The 18,166-nt window shown below is 40.9% G+C and overlaps 2 protein-coding genes across 2 annotated transcripts; both read right to left on the bottom strand.

Annotated features, from left to right (window-relative positions):
- Window positions 1-343: 343 nt before the first annotated feature.
- On the bottom strand, window positions 344-2,368 carry LOC139387521 (transmembrane protein 275-like). The gene is made up of 2 exons (XM_071133804.1): window positions 2,267-2,368; window positions 344-1,101 (listed from the first exon to the last, which is right to left on the bottom strand). Exon 2 carries the CDS (start codon window positions 953-955, stop codon window positions 344-346), a length of 612 nt encoding a protein of 203 aa, XP_070989905.1. The 5' UTR covers window positions 956-1,101; window positions 2,267-2,368.
- Window positions 2,369-10,739: 8,371 nt separating this feature from the next.
- Window positions 10,740-15,155, bottom strand: LOC139386600 (kinocilin). The gene is made up of 5 exons (XM_071132285.1): window positions 15,008-15,155; window positions 12,765-12,833; window positions 12,599-12,670; window positions 11,825-11,918; window positions 10,740-10,815 (listed from the first exon to the last, which is right to left on the bottom strand). Exons 1-5 carry the CDS (start codon window positions 15,153-15,155, stop codon window positions 10,740-10,742), a joined length of 459 nt encoding a protein of 152 aa, XP_070988386.1.
- Window positions 15,156-18,166: the final 3,011 nt, after the last annotated feature.

Genomic DNA, 18,166 nt, shown 5'->3' with positions numbered 1-18,166 from the left:
CATTCTAGACGATTCTGTGCTTCCAACTTTGTGGCAACAGTTTGGGGAAGGCCCTTTCCTGTTTCAGCATGACAATGCCCCCATGCACAAAGTGAGGTCCATACAGAAATGGTTTGTCAAGATCGGTGTGGAAGAACTTGACTGACCTTTTAGCAACATGAAATGTATAATTATTTATTTAATTTTTTTGCTTTTCGAATGGTTATTACTGAGACCGTACTCACTTGGCTGGCCAATTACCGTCATCCAAAATTCCATGACCGTCACAGCCCACATTTACATAGTTTTACGTCAGTCCCCTGGGGCAGGAGGCTCATGCTACAATGTGTTAATCAGGGGAGTGCTAGGTGGCCACATCATCACGTGGCAGGTTGAGCCTCACAGCCCCTCTCCCTGCCGAGGAGGCGGAATAGCATGCCGTGGCGGAGGTGGGGCCATTGGTCTCCATGGTGAAGAGCTTGAAAGTCCCTGGGGATGCGGGGTCAGGAGAAGCATCCCGCTCGGGGCTGGATGCCCGGGATGACCCAGGTGAAGCTGAGGGGCTGAGCTGTACTGCTGTCGTGTCCTGCAATGTGTGCTCACTCGTCTCAATCTCAAACGTCACTCCCCCGGCTAAACCTCCACGCCCCATCATCCCCATGCTCCTTCCGCCCACATTAGACCTCCGGGAGCCCTGGGCAGGGGGCAGGCGGCTGCAGACACAGCACGCCCCGAAGAAAGAGAAGGCCACCAGAAGCAGGATGGGCCCTATGATGATGGGAGGGTTGGTAGAGGGCACCATGGTGCTGAAGGCAAATGCCCCCACCAGGGTGATGTTGATGCCTGCCAGCATGATGCACAAGCCACACGCGCAGCACAGCGCCGGGGAGGGCAGGCAATGGGGGCGGGATGCCCTCTTCTTCGGTTCCTTCTTCTTGGGCCCAGGAGTGCTGGAGCTCCTGTCAGTGATGACCATCTCTTCTTCTGCACCGCAAGGCTGCCTTTTCTCTCCCTCTCTCTCCCCTTCTCTCTCTATCCTTCAGCCAGGACTATTCCCCTTGGCAACAGACCACCGACGAAGGCCATGGCTGTGCTGACTGATTGTTCACAGTGTAAAAGCACCTGAATCAGAGCAGGAAATAAAATGTAAAACTGATTAAGTTACATGTGTTTTCAGCTATATCAGATTTTGATTTAGAGTAGGGAAAAAATAAAGGACAAGGACACTGGAAAGGAGCATTCGGAACTCATGTTCAATGATGGTGTAATTCATACACCACAGTGTTTCAATAAATGTAGTTTATATAATGACATTATGATGATAATTCTAGCCTTGGTTTGAACACTAAAACACAATTAAAATGCTATCAAGAGACCCATCAAGGGCCCTTGGTCAGGAAGCTCACATCGTGCTTAACTTAACTCGGTCTCTGGCTCATACAACACTGAATACTCCCCTGCAACTCCTCCAGTCCACTGCGCATTACAGTATAGCAATATAGTAAACAAAATAATTTCAAACCTTGATTAGGCTACATTGGGACACAATCACATATGCTTCTCTATGAATGCGTGTAAATACTTGGAAACAGCTAAAAACAAAAATGAAATAACTTTGAACTGATTCATCCTAAATTAAAATCACTTTGAGATAATATTCTGGTGATTTTACAGTCCTATGTCCAACAACAAACTTTTAAATAAATAAAATGGTTTTTGCTCAGAAAACTTGGGGGGCCAAATAGAATCACCAACAGGGCACCTATTGGGAAACCTTGGCCTATCTACATTTGTATTTACATTTGAGCCATTTACCTATACAATTTTGATCATAACCAATGACTGAGTAAATACATAATGACTTGTCTGGTGAAGTATCTTACATAGATATACAATATTATATGTCAACTTACTGAACAGTGACTGCATTCATTCATGTCAGGCTTGTAAGTGAATACGGTTTTAATTGCTGAGTAGCAACCAGACAGACCCTTTTCATTCATCATCATACATACACCCCACCAAAATTAAATGAAAATCAGTCAAGTGCATAGACGGTTTTAGAATGTATTTTTTAAAACCTATGATTTCATACAGATTATGTTTGCTATTATCTATTGCCCCGAAAAATGAAATGACATGTTTGGTGTAGCTGTATAGCCTATCTGAGCATTGGGCATTGTTGTAGAACGCGCCCAACAATCAAATAAAATATAATTGTATTCATAGTTGTACTGATCTGTTGCATATAACGTTTACATGAACTGATTTCAGCGCTTTATCCTACCTTCTGTGCTGATATTCAGAATACCTGAAGATTCCTGAAGAATTACATCGCCAACACGCATTTTCAATCCGAATAACATTCGCACATGGATGGTCAGGTTGGAACTACTTGTAGACGCCGAAGGATTGATTTTCAGATTGATCATATCATAGTGAGCCATTCAATCGATATGAAATGTCACAACAATGGCCAGTCAACGTAGTGCAGTGCATCTGTGGGAGAGGCTTATTCAGGTGAAGGTATTGGTCTTGACATATGGTGTCCACGTGACTGTGCAGTCGGATACATGACGCCTATACAATTATAGGATACATAAAACTCTTAGTACACAAGATTATGTCCATTTCAATAGCAGCATTGTTCACAATGTAGCCTACATAAAACCTGTCTAATTATCGTAATATTCTTTGCTCAAGAAGGTGGTGCTCTTTAGAGAAAAGCATCGGTGCGTTTCCATAATCCCGCCAGTTTTGTGAATGACAACGCTCATGTTTTTGAGGGGTATGTTATGTAAGGTTTCTGCGATGGATCCAATCTTTAAAAAGCACTTAGATCTAGTTTTCTCAGTGCTTGAGACGTCCTCCCTCTCCTCACTGGGTAGCACAATATAATATGTGCTTCTACACTTGCACTGCTTGCTGTTTGGGGTTTTAGGCTGGGTTTCTGTACAGCACTTTGAGATATCAGCTGATGTAAGAAGGGCTATATAAATACATTTAATTTGATTATGATTGATAACGAGTATCTTGCCTCCATACAACACCATGATATTCACCGCTCCCCTTGGTGTTGTGGAGAAGGGGAGGGGGGGCGACGATGACGGTTGACAGATCCCGGTCCTAAAACAAGCTATTCAAAGCTAATACCGCATTGAACATATTGCAAGTAGGCTAGCCATACTTTTTTTGAGCACCTTGATACTGCATGATCTGTTTGTGTTCGAGCCAACTCCATTGCTTATTATTGTTTGGCATGACAATGAGCGACAAGGAGTTGGCAAGATAGTACAAACAGACTGGCATTCGGGCTATAAACACATGGGAATAAACCATTCTTCTTTCAAGCATTTGAAATTCGAAACTAGCTACATCTGAAAAACATATGCTCCCCGGAGCGGCAGGGTAGCCGACCATCTTTCAATGCTTACAATGGAATGGAAACACAGTAATTTCCAAGTATTTGCATTGTTATTCAGTGAAAAGGCCACTGTAAAGGAAAAGTCCTGCATTTGAAATTAGTTGTAATTATGTAAAATGTAGCCTTACTGAAACGTATATTCATTAGAGGCTTCTTCCAAATCAGACAGAAACCTCAGCCACAGTCTCCTGCTATGAAAATAGGTATTGTGGTTGACAATAACTTAGATGTAAACTCCTGATTTCAAATAAAGTTGTGGATTTAAAGATCCTCACAGTGAGACAAGAAGCCAGGAAAATACTGTTTTGTTCAATCCCAGGCTCAGAGCGCATATCATGCTTTAGTCTACATCAGAGCACATCGTTTTCCCCACACCGCTATGCATGAAGCAGTCACTCTGCCTAATGTACTCTGCCTCTCCTGACTATAAATGCATTGTGTTTCACTATGAGGGTGCATTGTGGTGTGCGTGTGTGCATGTGCTTGGGTGTGAGCATGTCAGCAAATGGTGTTCAGTCATAAAATGTGAGCGACGATAAAATAAGTTGTAATCGTGCATCTCCCTACAGAGTCTAAGATATTCATATTGTAGCGAATTCAAGGGGAAGCTCCGACCGGTACTCAAACCCAGGTCCAGGGACCATCAAGCCAATGCCTTCACCATTATGCCAAGAGGTCCAAAGCCCTTGACGAGTTTGCTAGGTGTTGGTTTCACATCGCTTCATTATGTAACATGCCGACTACACCTGTGTGCGCACATACATGTTATTCAATAATTTTGCCTAAACTGCTCGCCCGCTTCAACTAGCGTCTGTGTAGCCAGGCGCAAAAATAGAAATTGGTTATATTTTAGACGCATAACATGCTGCAAGTCCCCCTCTCCCATCTCCTCATTGGTTTTTAGGAGCTTATACAGATGTGGGTGATTGAAAGATGAACTGAGGTCCACACTCCAGTCCAGTTGGTGGTGGTAATGCACCTTAAAGTTGGTTGCCAAACAACATATAAAGTCCACAGAAGAAGAAGAAGAAGAAGACTACTACTGAAGGAGGAGAGATTACTAGAATGTATTAGTTTCCCCTTTTATCTGTGGATTAAATGTCAGAGTAGATAACACATGATTTTGTGTGCTTCAAAATGGGTCAGAATTCTACAAAGACTCCCGAGTGGCTCAGGGGTCTAAGGCAATGCATTGCAGTGCTAGAGATGTCACTACAGATCCAGGTTTGATCCCGGGCTATGTCACAGCCAGCTGTGACTGGGAGATCCATGTGGCGTCACACAATTGTTTGGGTTAGGGGAGGTTTTGGCTGGCTGGGGTTGTCCTTGTCCCATTACGTTCTAGTGACTCCTGTGGCAGGCCGGGTGTGGGCATGCTGACACGGTCGCCAGTTGGACGGTGTTTCCTCTGACACATTGGTGAGGCTGGCTTCTGGGTTAAGCGAGCAGTGTGTCAAGAAGCAGTGCTGCTTGGCAGGGTCGTGTTTCAGAGGACACATGGCTCTCAACCTTCGCCTCTCCCGAGTCCATTCATGAGTTGCAGCGATGGGACAAGACTGTAAATACCAATTGGATATAACGAAAAGGGGGTACTAAAATTGTTTTTATTAGATTTTTTTAATTTAACCTTTATTTTACTAGGCAAGTCAGTTAAGAACAAATTAGTATTTACAATGACAGCCTACCCCGGCCAAACCTGGAAGACGCTAGACCAAATGTGCACCGCCCTATGGAACTCCCAATCACGGCCGGATGTGATACAGCCTGGATTCAAATCAGGGTCTGTATAATCTACAAAGATCCAGAAAAAAGGACCTTATGCATTTCAGGTAAAATATCACAGGAAAAATTAGCTAGAAAAAGCAAGCAAGCTAGCTAAATTTCCATGAATGTAATGTGTTTCAACCTGTCACCAAATTAATACAGTTGGTTCAGAATTTGTTTTGATATTTCAACCTGCTGTCTGGATCGCATCTGGTGTGGATGTACAAAATCAACATGCGCAACCCCGGTCTAGACAGCATGTAAGGGTTCACCCATCAGTTTCAAATAGTAGCAATGCAGATGCCCCACCTACCTGAGGATCTGTCTTTTTCAGCCATCTATATATTGCAAGAACAACTTGTCACTTAAATTGCACTGTATTGATTGATTTTATTTTACTCCTGCTACTCTTTCTTACTTGTGCCTGTCATCCCAGTTCACATTACAACCACAGAAATGTAATGCCCTGTCAAACAGTAATGACCGCTATTGGCTTTCCGTTGATAAATGGCCAGAGATAAAATTACGTCAAATCATGTTATACAGTTGAAGTCTGAAGTTTACATACACCTTAGCCAAATACATTTCAACTCAGTTTTTCACAATTCCTGAAATTTAATCCCAGTAAAAATTCCCTGTCTTAGATCAGTTAGGATCACCACTTTATTTTAAGAATGTGAAATGTCAGAATAATAGTAGAGAGAATGATTTATTTCAGCTTTTCTTTCTTTCATCACATTACCAGTGGGTCAGAAGTTTACATACACTCAATTAGTATTTAAGTTGGGTGAATTTTGGCCCATTCCTCTTGACAGAGCTGGTGTAACTGAATCAGGTTTGTAGGCCTTCTTGCTCACACACACTTTTTCAGTTCTTCCCACAAATTTTCTATAGGATTGAGGTCTTTGTGATGGCCACTCCAATAGCTTGACTTTGTTGTCCGACATTTTGCCACACCTTTGGAAGTATGCTTGAGGTCATTGTCCATTTGGAAGAACCCATTTGCGACCAAGCTTTAACTTCTGGACTGATGTCTTGAGATGTTGCTTCAGTATATCCACATAATTTCCCTTCCTCATGATGCCATCTATTTTGTGAAGTGCACCAGTCCCTCCTGCAGCAAAACACACCACAACATGATGCTGCCACGGTTGGGATGGTGTTCCTCGGCTTGCAAGCCTCCCCCTTTTTCCTCTAAACATAACAATGGTCATTATGGCCAAACAGTTCTATTTTGTTTCATCAGACCAGAGGACATCTCTCCAAAAGTATGATCTTTGTCCCCATGTGCAGTTGCAAACCGTAGTCTGTCTTTTTTATGGCGATTTTGGAGCAGTGGCTTCTCCCTTGCTGAGTGGCCTTTCAGGTTATATCGATATATGACTTGTTTTACTGTGGATAGAGATAATTCTGTACCTGTTTCTTTCAGCATCTTCACAAGGTCCTTTGCTGTTGTTCTGGGATTGATTTGCACTTTTCACAACAAAGTACGTTCATCTCTAAGAGACAGAATGCGTCTCCTTCCTGAGCGGTATGACGGCTGCGTGGTCCCATGGTGTTTATACTTGCGTGCTATTGTTTGTACACATGAACGTGGTACCTTTTGGCATTTGGAAATTGCTCCCAAGGATGAACTAGACTTGTGGAGGTCTGCAATTTTTTTTCTTAGGTCTTCGCTGATTTATTTTGATTTTCCCATGATGTCAAGCAAAGAGGCACTGAGTTTAAAGGTCGGCGATGAAATACATCCACAGGTACACCTCCAATTGACTCAAATTATGTCAATTAGCCTATCAGAAGCTTCTAAAGCCATGACATCATTGTCTGGAATTTTCCAGGCTGTTTAAATGCACAGTCAATTTAGTGTATGTAAACTTTTGACCCACTGGAATTGTGATACAGTGAATTATAAGTGAAATCTGCAAACAATTGTTGGAAAAATGACTTGTGTCATGCACAAAGTAGATGTTCTAACCGACTTGCTAAAACTAGTTTGTTAACAAGAAATTTGTGGAGTGGTTGAAAAAATGAGTTTTAATGACTCCAAACTAAGTGTATGTTAACTTACAACTTCAATTGTACCTCTCCTGTATGTTAATTTATTAATATATGCAAATACACTCAGTGTGTGTATGTATGTAAAGGAGGTACAAATAGTTCTTTATTGAACACAAAATATAATAAAAGACCTGATAGAGTAAGAATTGGTACATATGAGTGCATCCTAAGAAAAACGTGAAATTTTACAATAAATTGAATACCTGAATTCCCATCAAAATCACTGAACTCCATTCATTATTTTTCCATGCCAGTAAAATGTTTTATGTACCAAAACGTTGTCAATATCTGATGGATTATACAAATTCTAAACGTTGGGAGTATCTTCATCCATTGTCCAACTGTTGCATTTATTATAATTGTTTTTAAAAACGTAACAATTTCGATGACCGTTGCTAATTGCTCAAAGCCATAATCACCACTTGAATCTTGTTTTTTTAACAATACAAAACAAATGCACACAAATATCAAGAACATCACACCTGCCCAGACCTACCAGCTCACACCCCCATGTCCATAACCCAAATCACTCTCCGCCACATGGCTTCAAACTGCACCAAAATGTTCCCTCCTTCACCCACGCACTTTGAACATTTAGATAATAAAGCATTTGACTTTTCCATTGTGTTAACGATGGAGGATGCGTTGATTTCCATTTTTTAAGTAGACGTTTTTTTTCAAAATGATTGAAGAGAAAAGTATAGTCCACTTCACCCTCATATGCCAGGTCTTGAAATATGCAGACAGATGGATTAAAAGTACATTTACATTGTAATACTTCTGACAGCCAACTCTGCCCATGACTTTTTAACTTTATAGCATTCCCAGAAGGCATGGATTATTGAGTCATTGTTAGTTTTACACTTAAGACGTGACTGCTTTTGTGCTGTAGAATTTGTGAATTCTGTTTCTTGTATTATAAATTCTATACATTAGTTTATAGTGGATTAAACGTAAACGATTAAATGTCATTTTCTTAGTTGTGTTCCAACATTCCCTGCATCTTGTGCTAATATCAGTTATTTGTACGTCTTGGTTCCAATAATGTATATTTGTTTCTAAGAGATTGTTGGTTGGATATGCTACCTGTAAGGTTTTGTATATCTTACCTATCATATGAATATAATTTTCTGACTCAAATAGGATTTCCTCAACATTGCTTTGATGTCCAAAAACTATCAGCTTGAAATGGCGTGTTATAAAATGTGTGGGCCAATTTATCGGTAAATTCTGAAAAGCTATCCAAGGATTGTTCCATAGGGGTCTCTTTTTAGGGAGTGATTGATATTGGTTCTTGTAGAATCTGTTTCACTTTCTTCTATTTTGTTATATTGTACTAAACTATGAAGTTGTTAACGTTCTTAGCTCCATTCTTTGAAAATAGACACATGAAAAGATTCTGGGGATGAGCATGTGTATCTTCAATATGTACCCAGAGATCCTCTTTAGCGTATTTAACAATATGTCGCAAGTAAAAGCCTTGTGTGAAAAGTTAATACAATTCCAAATCTGAAAAGTTAAAACCAGCCTCAGATTTAGGGACATGTGAAACTTTCTTATTTATTCTATGAGTTTTATTTGCCCATATGATGTCTGTTATGGCCAAGAATACTCTTTTAAAGAATGTCTTTGGTGGGGTAATTGGTATTACCTAGAATAAATATAAAAACTTTGGGAGCCATGCCATTCTAAAGAGGTTTATTATACCTGCAAGATTTGTGGTGAGATTGTTCCATTTAATTAGTTCTGCTTTCATGTTGTTGAATAATGGGATAAAGTTACCTTTACATATTTGTTATTAAGCATCCTAAGTATTTCATATTTTTTTGTGGTCCACTGAAAGGATTGCTGTAGAGCACAAGGTATTATTTTTCCTATTTCCATTATTAAAATGTGTATGATTCAGGTATAATCAGGAGATCTTCAGCAAATAAGTTGAGTTTATATTCATGTTTACCAATACTGATAACTGTTACGTTTGGGTCCTGCTTAATTCTTTCTGCAAGCAGTTTAATTTGCCAGTGCAAACAGGAGGGTAGAGGGAGGACATCCCTGTCTCATGTCCCTTTCTAAAGCAATTTCATCAGATAATGTATTATTTGTGTACATTTTTGCTTTATGATATTTATATAATATTTTTATTAAATGTATTATTTCAGCTGGAAAGTTGAACGCTTCCAAAGTTTTTAATATATATATTTTTTAAGAGTGTCTAATATTTATTTTTGGTTGATTTCCATTTTTTTGTGATTCTTTTTTAATCTGCTGATATTTGCTTCAGGGTTATTGTGCCTACCAAGGCTGTAGGATCAGTCCAGCTGTTGTTAAGTTCTGATTTATATAGATTTTTATAGAAGCTTTTAAAATTAAGTCGCATTGTTGTTTCTAACAAATGCATTTGTATCTTTATCTTTTCAGCGTGTATTGGTTTGTGAAGGCTGTGAGATTTTTACCAGGTTTATGTTCCATGAAGTCGTAGGCTTTATTTGAGTTTAGTCTGTAGTTGTTGGCTCTTTTCAAAAGTAAAATATCATATTCCTGTTTAAGTTCAGAAATTATATTTTCTTCTTTACCTTGTAAAGATGTTTTATTGACTTTTTCTAAGATAGTGATTTTTTGAAATTTGGATTTAACTTCTAACTCAGATTGAATTTTTGCAGAGTATGAGATTATCATTCCCATAATGTTTGCCTTAAAAGCATCACACATTATCTCTGTCCTCTATGTCTACCTTTGTAATGGTAAAGGTTGAACATTTGTCATTTGCAGATTTACATTTAGGGTCTTGAAGATGCACTATGTTCATTCTCCATATACTGTTGCTAAGTGTATTTTATGTTGGCATAATTAAGCATAATACCGGAGAATGATCCAAACTCACTATTTCAGGTGTCCTGTAAATTATTTGTAGAGATGAAAATGTTCAGCCTCTTTGGAGGCTCCTTGAATTTGCCTTTTTTTATTGCTACGTCTGTCAATCTTATCGAATATATAATTTAGGTTGCCTGATAAAATAATTGTTTCTGTCTGGATTTGCTCTAATATAGCTTGACTTCCTTCTAAAAACACCAGACTTGCCCCTGGTGGGATATACAATGAAATCAGTATGTATTTTTCACTATGTCAGTTACAATTCAACATTAGAAAACAGCCTTCTCAGTCTGTGTACTGGGATTCTTGTATATCTTGTGCGATGAGCTGAGATGTTACTATCCACTACTTGATTATCCTTGGTTGATACCTCTTTGCCTTATGTCTCCCTCTCCCTCTCCCTCTCCCTCTCGTTTTCTCTCTCTAGGATAAGAATAATATTGCTAATAAAATGAGACATTGTGGAAGAAAATATGTATTCCTCTCTATAGTTAGGAGAAGGCACAGTATGTAGCTTTTGAATTGTATTGTTGAAGTAAGTAAACATCTGATTCACCAACTTGTGAAGTCCATTTGAGGGTGAACTCAAATCTGAGTAGGCGTGTATGAGAGATGTGTGCTGTGTGGCTGCTATACAACCAATTTACGGGAGGTCTGGATCAGGGAGGGTCTGCTTGAACTTTCGTCTGGACAAGATGTCTGGCATGTCTGAGGATGTCCTGCAACAGAATAGTGGGAGTGTTAGTAGAGCTCATGATGAATACATTTTTGTTTGTGAGGTACTGTATGTGTGTGTGTGCATGCATGCCCACGTGTGTGGATGTGTGCACGAGTGAGTCTAACTGGATCAGACATGCATGCCCTGCAAGGTTGGTTAATATCACCCAGACAATGAATGAAATCAGCGGTCTCTTGGTTACCAAGGCAACAATATCTGGAGCAACTTGATTTCTTGGTTATGACAAGGGATAGAGGTCTCCTTCTCTTCAGTACATTTTGGTACTTATAGTACTGTTCTAATCGACTTAGGAGACAGGACAGCGATATCAGTCCTTTGTACTGAATTGGTTCGGATCATTTTTCCTTATTATTGGGGGGAGAAAGAATACACACGAAACACACTTGATCTATGAAAACATACATTCGTTAGATAGCAATGCTAATGTTTTATCTGCTTCAGTGCTTAACTTGTTTCATTTTCGACATCAACAGTTAGCCTCTGTATTCTCACTGTTGCCTTATGATTTAAGTTAACGCTGTGTGCATCCTCTGCTATTATCCACTATGTTCATAATAGCTAAATGTTATCATGAGAAGGTCACGGTAGTATCAACACAAAACAGGATAGTCTGCCAGTGCCACTGACTCCAAATGATGCCATTAGCATTCACCTGGTCCCATCAGAGACTATCAAACACCTTTATTGAACTGGGTGAGAAAGAAGCAGGCAGGAGCATAGCAGCATACATACAAGCAGGCTGCAAACCAAATCATTCCTTTGCTCTGGAGTGCCACTGAGTGTCTGTCTGTTAGCTCGGCATCATCAGCTGATTACATTCACAAGCAAAGGGATTCCCCAGGATACACTGTGAAACTAAAATATACATGTATATTTCAAATGTGAAGAAATATCCAGACATGCATCTGTCCAAGTGTGTGTGTGTGTCCAAGTGTGTGTGTGTGTATGTTTGTGTGTGTCTGCATGTCCATCTGTCTGACATGTCTCACCCCTCATCTGCGGAGGCCTCAGCCATCGGTCCGGCATCAACAAATGTCCCCATCCGGCTCTTAGAGCGCTCCAGATTCAGCTGGCTCTGAGTCGCTGTCAGATGAAAGGGAACACAACAACAACCTCTGGGTCACATTCAACAATCAGAGTATCTATGAAGTATACATGTTCATTATACAACATCTACCTAAAGCGAAATATATGTTCATATACAATGTGAATGAAATATGCATTATTAGCCCATGCCTGTCTGAGAAATGAGAGAAGTATAACCAAATAAACACTACTGGCTATGCAATGGTGCGGCTGTCCTTAGCTATCTGTGGCTTATACAACTTAGTCTAGCCATCTCTCCACATAATTTTTATTATAGAATAGACAAACTGCTATGGTAAGTGACTGCGGTGCCTGTGCAGCATCCTTCAGACATAACTCTCTCCAGCCCAATTGCTGTTGTTCAAAGCAATCTCCATCTCATCAAAGAGTATAAAGGAGTGAGTGTGATGAGTATTCTCTAATGTAATGGGAATGCTCTTTCATCACACACTCTCCTGGCATAGTTCATTATCATGTCCTATCTGGCCCAGCCTACAGATTTAGTCAGATCTCTGCCAAGGTATCATGGATTAACTGTCACTGTTGTTCACAAAAAAATGTTTTCTCTACAATGAATTGTATGAGTTTGAACTATGTAGAACTGACTCCAACACTGGGGACAACAGCAATTGAACCACAGCAACTAAAAACTACAAACATAGCCATCTGACATTTACCTTCTCGTTTCAGTGTCTCTGGTTGCTCAGGGCCAGGAGGGTTAGCAGGCATAGGGTGCACTCTGAAGTTTCCTGTGAAGAGCAGAGGACTTTTTTTTAAGAAACACATTTTCTTACAAATGGATTTGCTTGAAATAAAATATAATGGGAGACATGAATAACTTGCCCAAGGTGGGGAGAATGTTGTTAATATTGAGCCAGGCTCTTATGAAGGGGAAGACAGCGATGAGGAGGCCTGGAAAAGAAAGACAATGTTGACACTAATTGATATCAGTTGACCATGGTGTTGAACTACTAATAAGAGTGTAGTACTGCAAGTGTAGGAGTTCACCTTCTTTGACTGGTTTGTATTGATTGTAGCATATTAGGGTGGTTTCAAGTATCCTTTTGGATACTGTAAATGTCAATTAACAAACAGATGGAAGCTAGTGTTTGGTCTTAGGCACGGACCAGAGTTAGTGATGTAATAAAATCGCTGATTAATATATTTCATTGTGGGTTCTCAAAAAACAATTGGCAGATAAACAAAGAAAGTTACAATGACATAGGGACAGCACAAACATACACTGGGGAGAAATAGGGGGCATATCTCATTAAAATGGTGTTACATTGCCTTCAAGTGGCTCAACAAACCTAATCCTAAATTACTATCTCCCTGCTCATGCATATTGTATTTAATGACAAGCTGCTAACTTAATTTTAAAGGGACATTTCAAAATGTTTGAACTTCATATTCATCATCTCCAGCACCACCCCAATGGCGTGTTTCTATGTTTTGTAGTAAAAGAAGATACAGGAAGATAAGTGTTTCCAATGACATCTTCAACATATTAGTATAAAATTGGTAGGCAATTAGTAGGCAATGATGTCATTGGAAACACTTCTCTTCCTGTATCTTTTTTTTTACGACAAAACATAGAAACCACAATTTTTACATATAATATGTTGATGTTGGGTGGTGCTGAAAATGATGAATATGAAGTTGAACATTTTCCACATTTCCCTTCAAGTATTTTTAAGATGTTTTTTGACTGAAATTGGTGTTTATCAGCATCCTGGTCAGTGTGAAAAAAGGAGACAGATGCCCGTTTGGCGCTACTAAACTATAAATTAGCTCCCATACGATGGTTAGCCTACTGGTAGGCTAAGTGGATTTTCTCTTACCCTGCCCCTCCTGCAGTCTCAGGAGCCCACTAGGACTTGTGAATGCATCCAAATAGCTCTAGCTACCCTTGGGCAGGCAGGCTGAACACACTTATTGATTTCCCTTCTAAACAACAAAGATATCTGCTATTGAACAGTGGCTGGTCCTGAGTGTGCCTGTGTGATGCATGTCTATGCTGTCAGAACATCTCACCAGGCGGCCAAGGAGCGAAAAGATCCTCCCAAGAACACTGAGTTTTGTTCAGTCAGTCTATAGCCACAGATGTAGCCTACTTGGATCAGTGATTGTCCTCTTTGGAGCAAATAATAATAGGACACCTGCACTTCAGGAAACAACATTTGATTCTGCAGTGCAAGAAGGGGCTGTCTGTGTGACGTAGTTCTCCATACAAAATGTCAAAGATGCTACCATATTGTCTTGTTAAGAAGCAATGAGTTGTTGTTTAAGTACAAGGAAAAAAAAAAAAAACAAATATTTTAGTTTTAGTTTTGGGATGTTCAAAGTCAGCGGTCCAAGTTGACTTTGAATGACTTCTAGTCTGCAGTCAGTGTAGATCAAAAGCCGGCCACTTCTTCTACTCTCTGACACTGCACTTAATCTCCTGGGTTGAGTGGAATACCCTGCTCCCCATGATGCTATCAACTGTCTTAGATTACACCAGCGGATCAACTGATCCCCAGGTGTGTTTTTGATGGAAGTGGATGGAAAATGTCATGGGCCACTGATCATTCACACAATCTGCTACAGGACTTCGCAAATATTAGACATTGCAGCAGGTCTTGTACACCTGAGAAAGGAAAGCCTCTTAGACCCATATGACACCTTAGGATAGAGATCAAATTGTCTACTGTTTCAACATTGCAGTATAAAATCCCTCAGTTACAGTTAGGAATAAAGATAGATGTGTTTTTGTTGAAGAAAGGAGAGCCTGGAGTGTAAATATTTTCAAGATAGAACACAGATATTAAAAAAAGAGTACATTCAATTTGCATGAAGTTTTATCTATTGTGGAAATTACCCATTTGTGGTGCCACCATCAAATAGGCAGTCGTTTCTGAACTGAATAAGCTACCAGTACATTTCTGTAGGCAAGCTGTATACTGTAGCTATACATAATGTCTGCATGCCTCTTACAATGCTATGCCCTGCAAGTACCAATGGAATGTTGCATAGCATGTTTTACATAGCACATTGCATAGCACTCTACAAAATCAAAGACTAGTTGGAGTTCTGGATGTACTCACCCAGCCCCCCCGCACCGAGGAAGATTCCCCCTACGGCATCCGCATCACACTCCCTCGACACCCCGATAATGATGCACCCCGCCACGATGCTGAGCAGGGCCGAGCCCACCCGCAGACCGTGGTACCCCCCAATGCTGACAGCGCTCATTCGACAGGTGGAGAGGAGACCCCCCACCTGGTCACCAGACTCTGCCCGCTTAAGGCCCTAGACATGCAGAGGGACTAGGACTGGAACAGACTGGATCTAACTTGGGCCTTCAGAGTCAGCCCAAACTGTAGCACTTGTGTCAGCACCAACTCTAGTTGCAAGTACCCACCGCCACTCTCACTCTCACTGTCACAGGACTCCTTTCTCTGCCAGCCAGGCATTGTCTCTGCTCTGGCCTGCTTCAAGACTCCTCATGCATCATTAAAGACATGGCTCTGGTTTCTCTTTGCCACCGTTCATTCATTCACCCTCCAGACAGGGATATACAAACTACTCTATAAATCTGATCACAGCTGCTCCTCCTTCCCTCTCCCCCACAAGAATACTAAGACCACTGATAGCGCAGTCAGTGATGGTAATTAGGACTAAACTGAGAGTGGTCACAGAGCGTCTGTAGTTCCCCTCTCTATAATACAGTGGTAAAAGGCTGGGTGTCATAAAGCATAAATGCACAGTCACATTGCCTACTGCTCTTGAGACCCTGGCTCACATGTGGAATGTGCTCTGAAATTAAGGTAACAGCATGCTTGTGATTATGCAAAAGAAAACCAGGAGAGAGAGGTTGAGAGAGGGGGTGAGAGAGAGAGACCGACAGAGAGAGGAGGGCGAGCAAGAGCGCGCGCGAGAGAGAGGAAGAAAGCGAGAGAGAGCGAAAGGAGAGAGAGCGAAAGGAGAGAGAGTTAGAGGGTGGAGAGAGGATGAGAGAAGGAGAGAGACTATAGGAGGGAAATAAAAGGAGAGAGGGAGAGGGGAAGAAAGAGAGATAGAGGAAGAGAGAACACTGTCATTGATAGCGTCTGTGAGCTAGGAATGTAATGAAAGGTTCTGAGAGTCCTCTGTGGTCGGGACCTGAGGCCGTCCACAAAGGCCCGTAGTTGCCATAGGAATAGCATATCCATGGCAACAGAGGGAGCTGAGGGTGAGCGGAATTAACACCAGAGAGTTGGGTAACAAATGAAGTTATCAGGAGGGAAGAAACAGTGACACATATCCTGTTCAAGCTGCATAATTTTTCCTTTTTTCCCTTTAATCGTAACATCTCATATTAATGCATTGTGGTAGTATCCTGATGCTTGAAAGACATATGATTGCTTTCAGCCAGTATATTACTTTGTAAGAACGTGACAGGGTAATAAAAAAAATTAAGGAGCAACTGTGTGTGTGTGTGTGTGTGTGTGTGTGTGTGTGTGTGTGTGTGTGTGTGTGTGTGTGTGTGTGTGTGTGTGTGTGTGTGTGTGTGTGTGTGTGTGTGTGTGTGTGTGTGTGCGTGTGACAGAAAGAGATAAAAGAGAAAAATAAAATGAGAGAGCGCGAGAGAGAGTGAGGCACCATGCAAAGAGCTAACTTGTCCCTGAAGTGACTGATCAAAACTCTGTTTTCCCTTGTATAATAAAAATACATTAGGATCGTGTAAAATAGAGTATGGCAGACGTGAAAAATGTATTACACTACATTGTTATCTCCAACTTCTGCAGCAGTTGATGCCCTCTGTTCCTCAGATATCAACAGCAAGTAGTCTAGTGCCAATTAGCCTAGGCTGAGAGAGGCCTCTTGGTGAAACAAGGCTGACTGAATCCTTCATGATAACTTCTGTGTGGCAATGGGCAGGTGATGGGATCTGTCTGTCTGTCTGTCTGTCTGTCCATCTCCACCCTTCCAGCCTGAAGGTACGCAAATCTAGGGTGGGGAAAAAGATACGTCAGAGAACAAATGTAAAGGTTCATTAAAAATGTGCAGAAGAAGGATAATGAGCTCCATCAAATTAATATTTTGGAAACGTTGTCTCAGTGAATGGTCATCTAGGACGGTCTCAATAGCAGGGGATGGACAACAATGACGAGTGGCGTGGGTTTAGAATGATTAGGCCAAGTCACTGTCAGTTTGCTTAAGCAAACTGATGACATGCAAAAACCTTGGACATAGGTAAACCAACAACTTAATAACTTACTGTATTAGGCTCTCCTTTATTAAGTAATTGGAGGTAGGGAACAACATTTTTGGGGGGGACATTGTGTACAAGCATCAAACGTATCGTATTTGACAAATATATTAAACATTATATTTATAAGCCTGTTCAAGAGTTCACCATTATGCTAGCTCAATCTTTCTCACTCACAGAACTATAGCTGATCTAGGCTCCAAATTTCCACCCTGTTAGAATTATGCACCGAACAGGTTAGAAAATGCTCCAATATGTTTTTCGGAAAGGCAATGCATAAAGGAATGACCATGCTAATGATTGAAATCCTATGAAGTGGGCAACACGTGGCAAACAGCATCAGGAGAAAATGGCATCGCTTGAGATGGCAAGAATGAGATGAATGTTAGGAGAAGTACAATATTATCATAAGGAGACGTATACTTGGAATATGGAGGAGGAATAGAGGGAAAGAGAGAGGCAGAGGAGGCCGAAGAGAGAGGGAAGGGTGAGCTTGAGTCATGTAAAAATGGTGGAGAAAAAAGGAGATGGTTTGTCGAAGAAGAATGGTAGAAAGTGTAAGCAGAGTGAGCCGTATGCCGAATCGAGGTCTGGAGGAGAAATGGAAGCGAATGAGGGCAAATTATTGGATGTGGCAGGTGTGGTGAAGTCCTCTGAGCCTGAGGCTTGCACCGATGGTCAAAATAAAGATGAGTCTGTGACAGTAGGAGTGACCATTTTTGGAGAAAGTGGACCCTTGCCTTTTGGTTGATCCATTTGTTGTTTCAGGGTTGGTGAAAGGGAGTTGGGTGCTATGGAATCGGTGAGGGTAACCCGAAGTGGTCTTGTGAAAATTGTTTGTGTTTCTGCTGTTCAGAGGGAGCAGGCGCTTCACACCAAATGAATGGGGACAAGAGATGTGACTTGTTTTGCTCTCAATAAAAGGGTGCCATTGAATGCAGTGATTATTGGGGTAGCGGTAAATGTGAAAGTGGACCAAGTGAAGGGAAAGATTTCGGTGTTTGTGATGCTT

This window comes from Oncorhynchus clarkii, chromosome 28 (genome assembly GCF_045791955.1).
Source record: "Oncorhynchus clarkii lewisi isolate Uvic-CL-2024 chromosome 28, UVic_Ocla_1.0, whole genome shotgun sequence".
Classification (NCBI taxonomy): Eukaryota; Metazoa; Chordata; class Actinopteri; order Salmoniformes; family Salmonidae; genus Oncorhynchus; species Oncorhynchus clarkii.
Note: the sequence above shows the minus strand (reverse complement) of the source record. Positions and strands in the feature narration are given on the sequence as shown.

What these genes read in the sequence shown, in the direction of transcription:
- LOC139386600 (XM_071132285.1), bottom strand. Translation starts at nt 15,155, where the DNA reads ATGAGCGCTGTCAGCATTGGGGGGTACCACGGTCTGCGGGTGGGCTCG. An exon ending in CAACATTCTCCCCACCTTGG is followed by an intron (nt 12,671 to 12,764) that starts GCAAGTTATTCA and finishes TGCTCTTCACAG; the next exon opens with GAAACTTCAGAGTGCACCCT. An exon ending in AGAGACACTGAAACGAGAAG is followed by an intron (nt 11,919 to 12,598) that starts GTAAATGTCAGA and finishes TTCATCTGACAG; the next exon opens with CGACTCAGAGCCAGCTGAAT.
- LOC139387521 (XM_071133804.1), bottom strand. Translation starts at nt 955, where the DNA reads ATGGTCATCACTGACAGGAGCTCCAGCACTCCTGGGCCCAAGAAGAAG.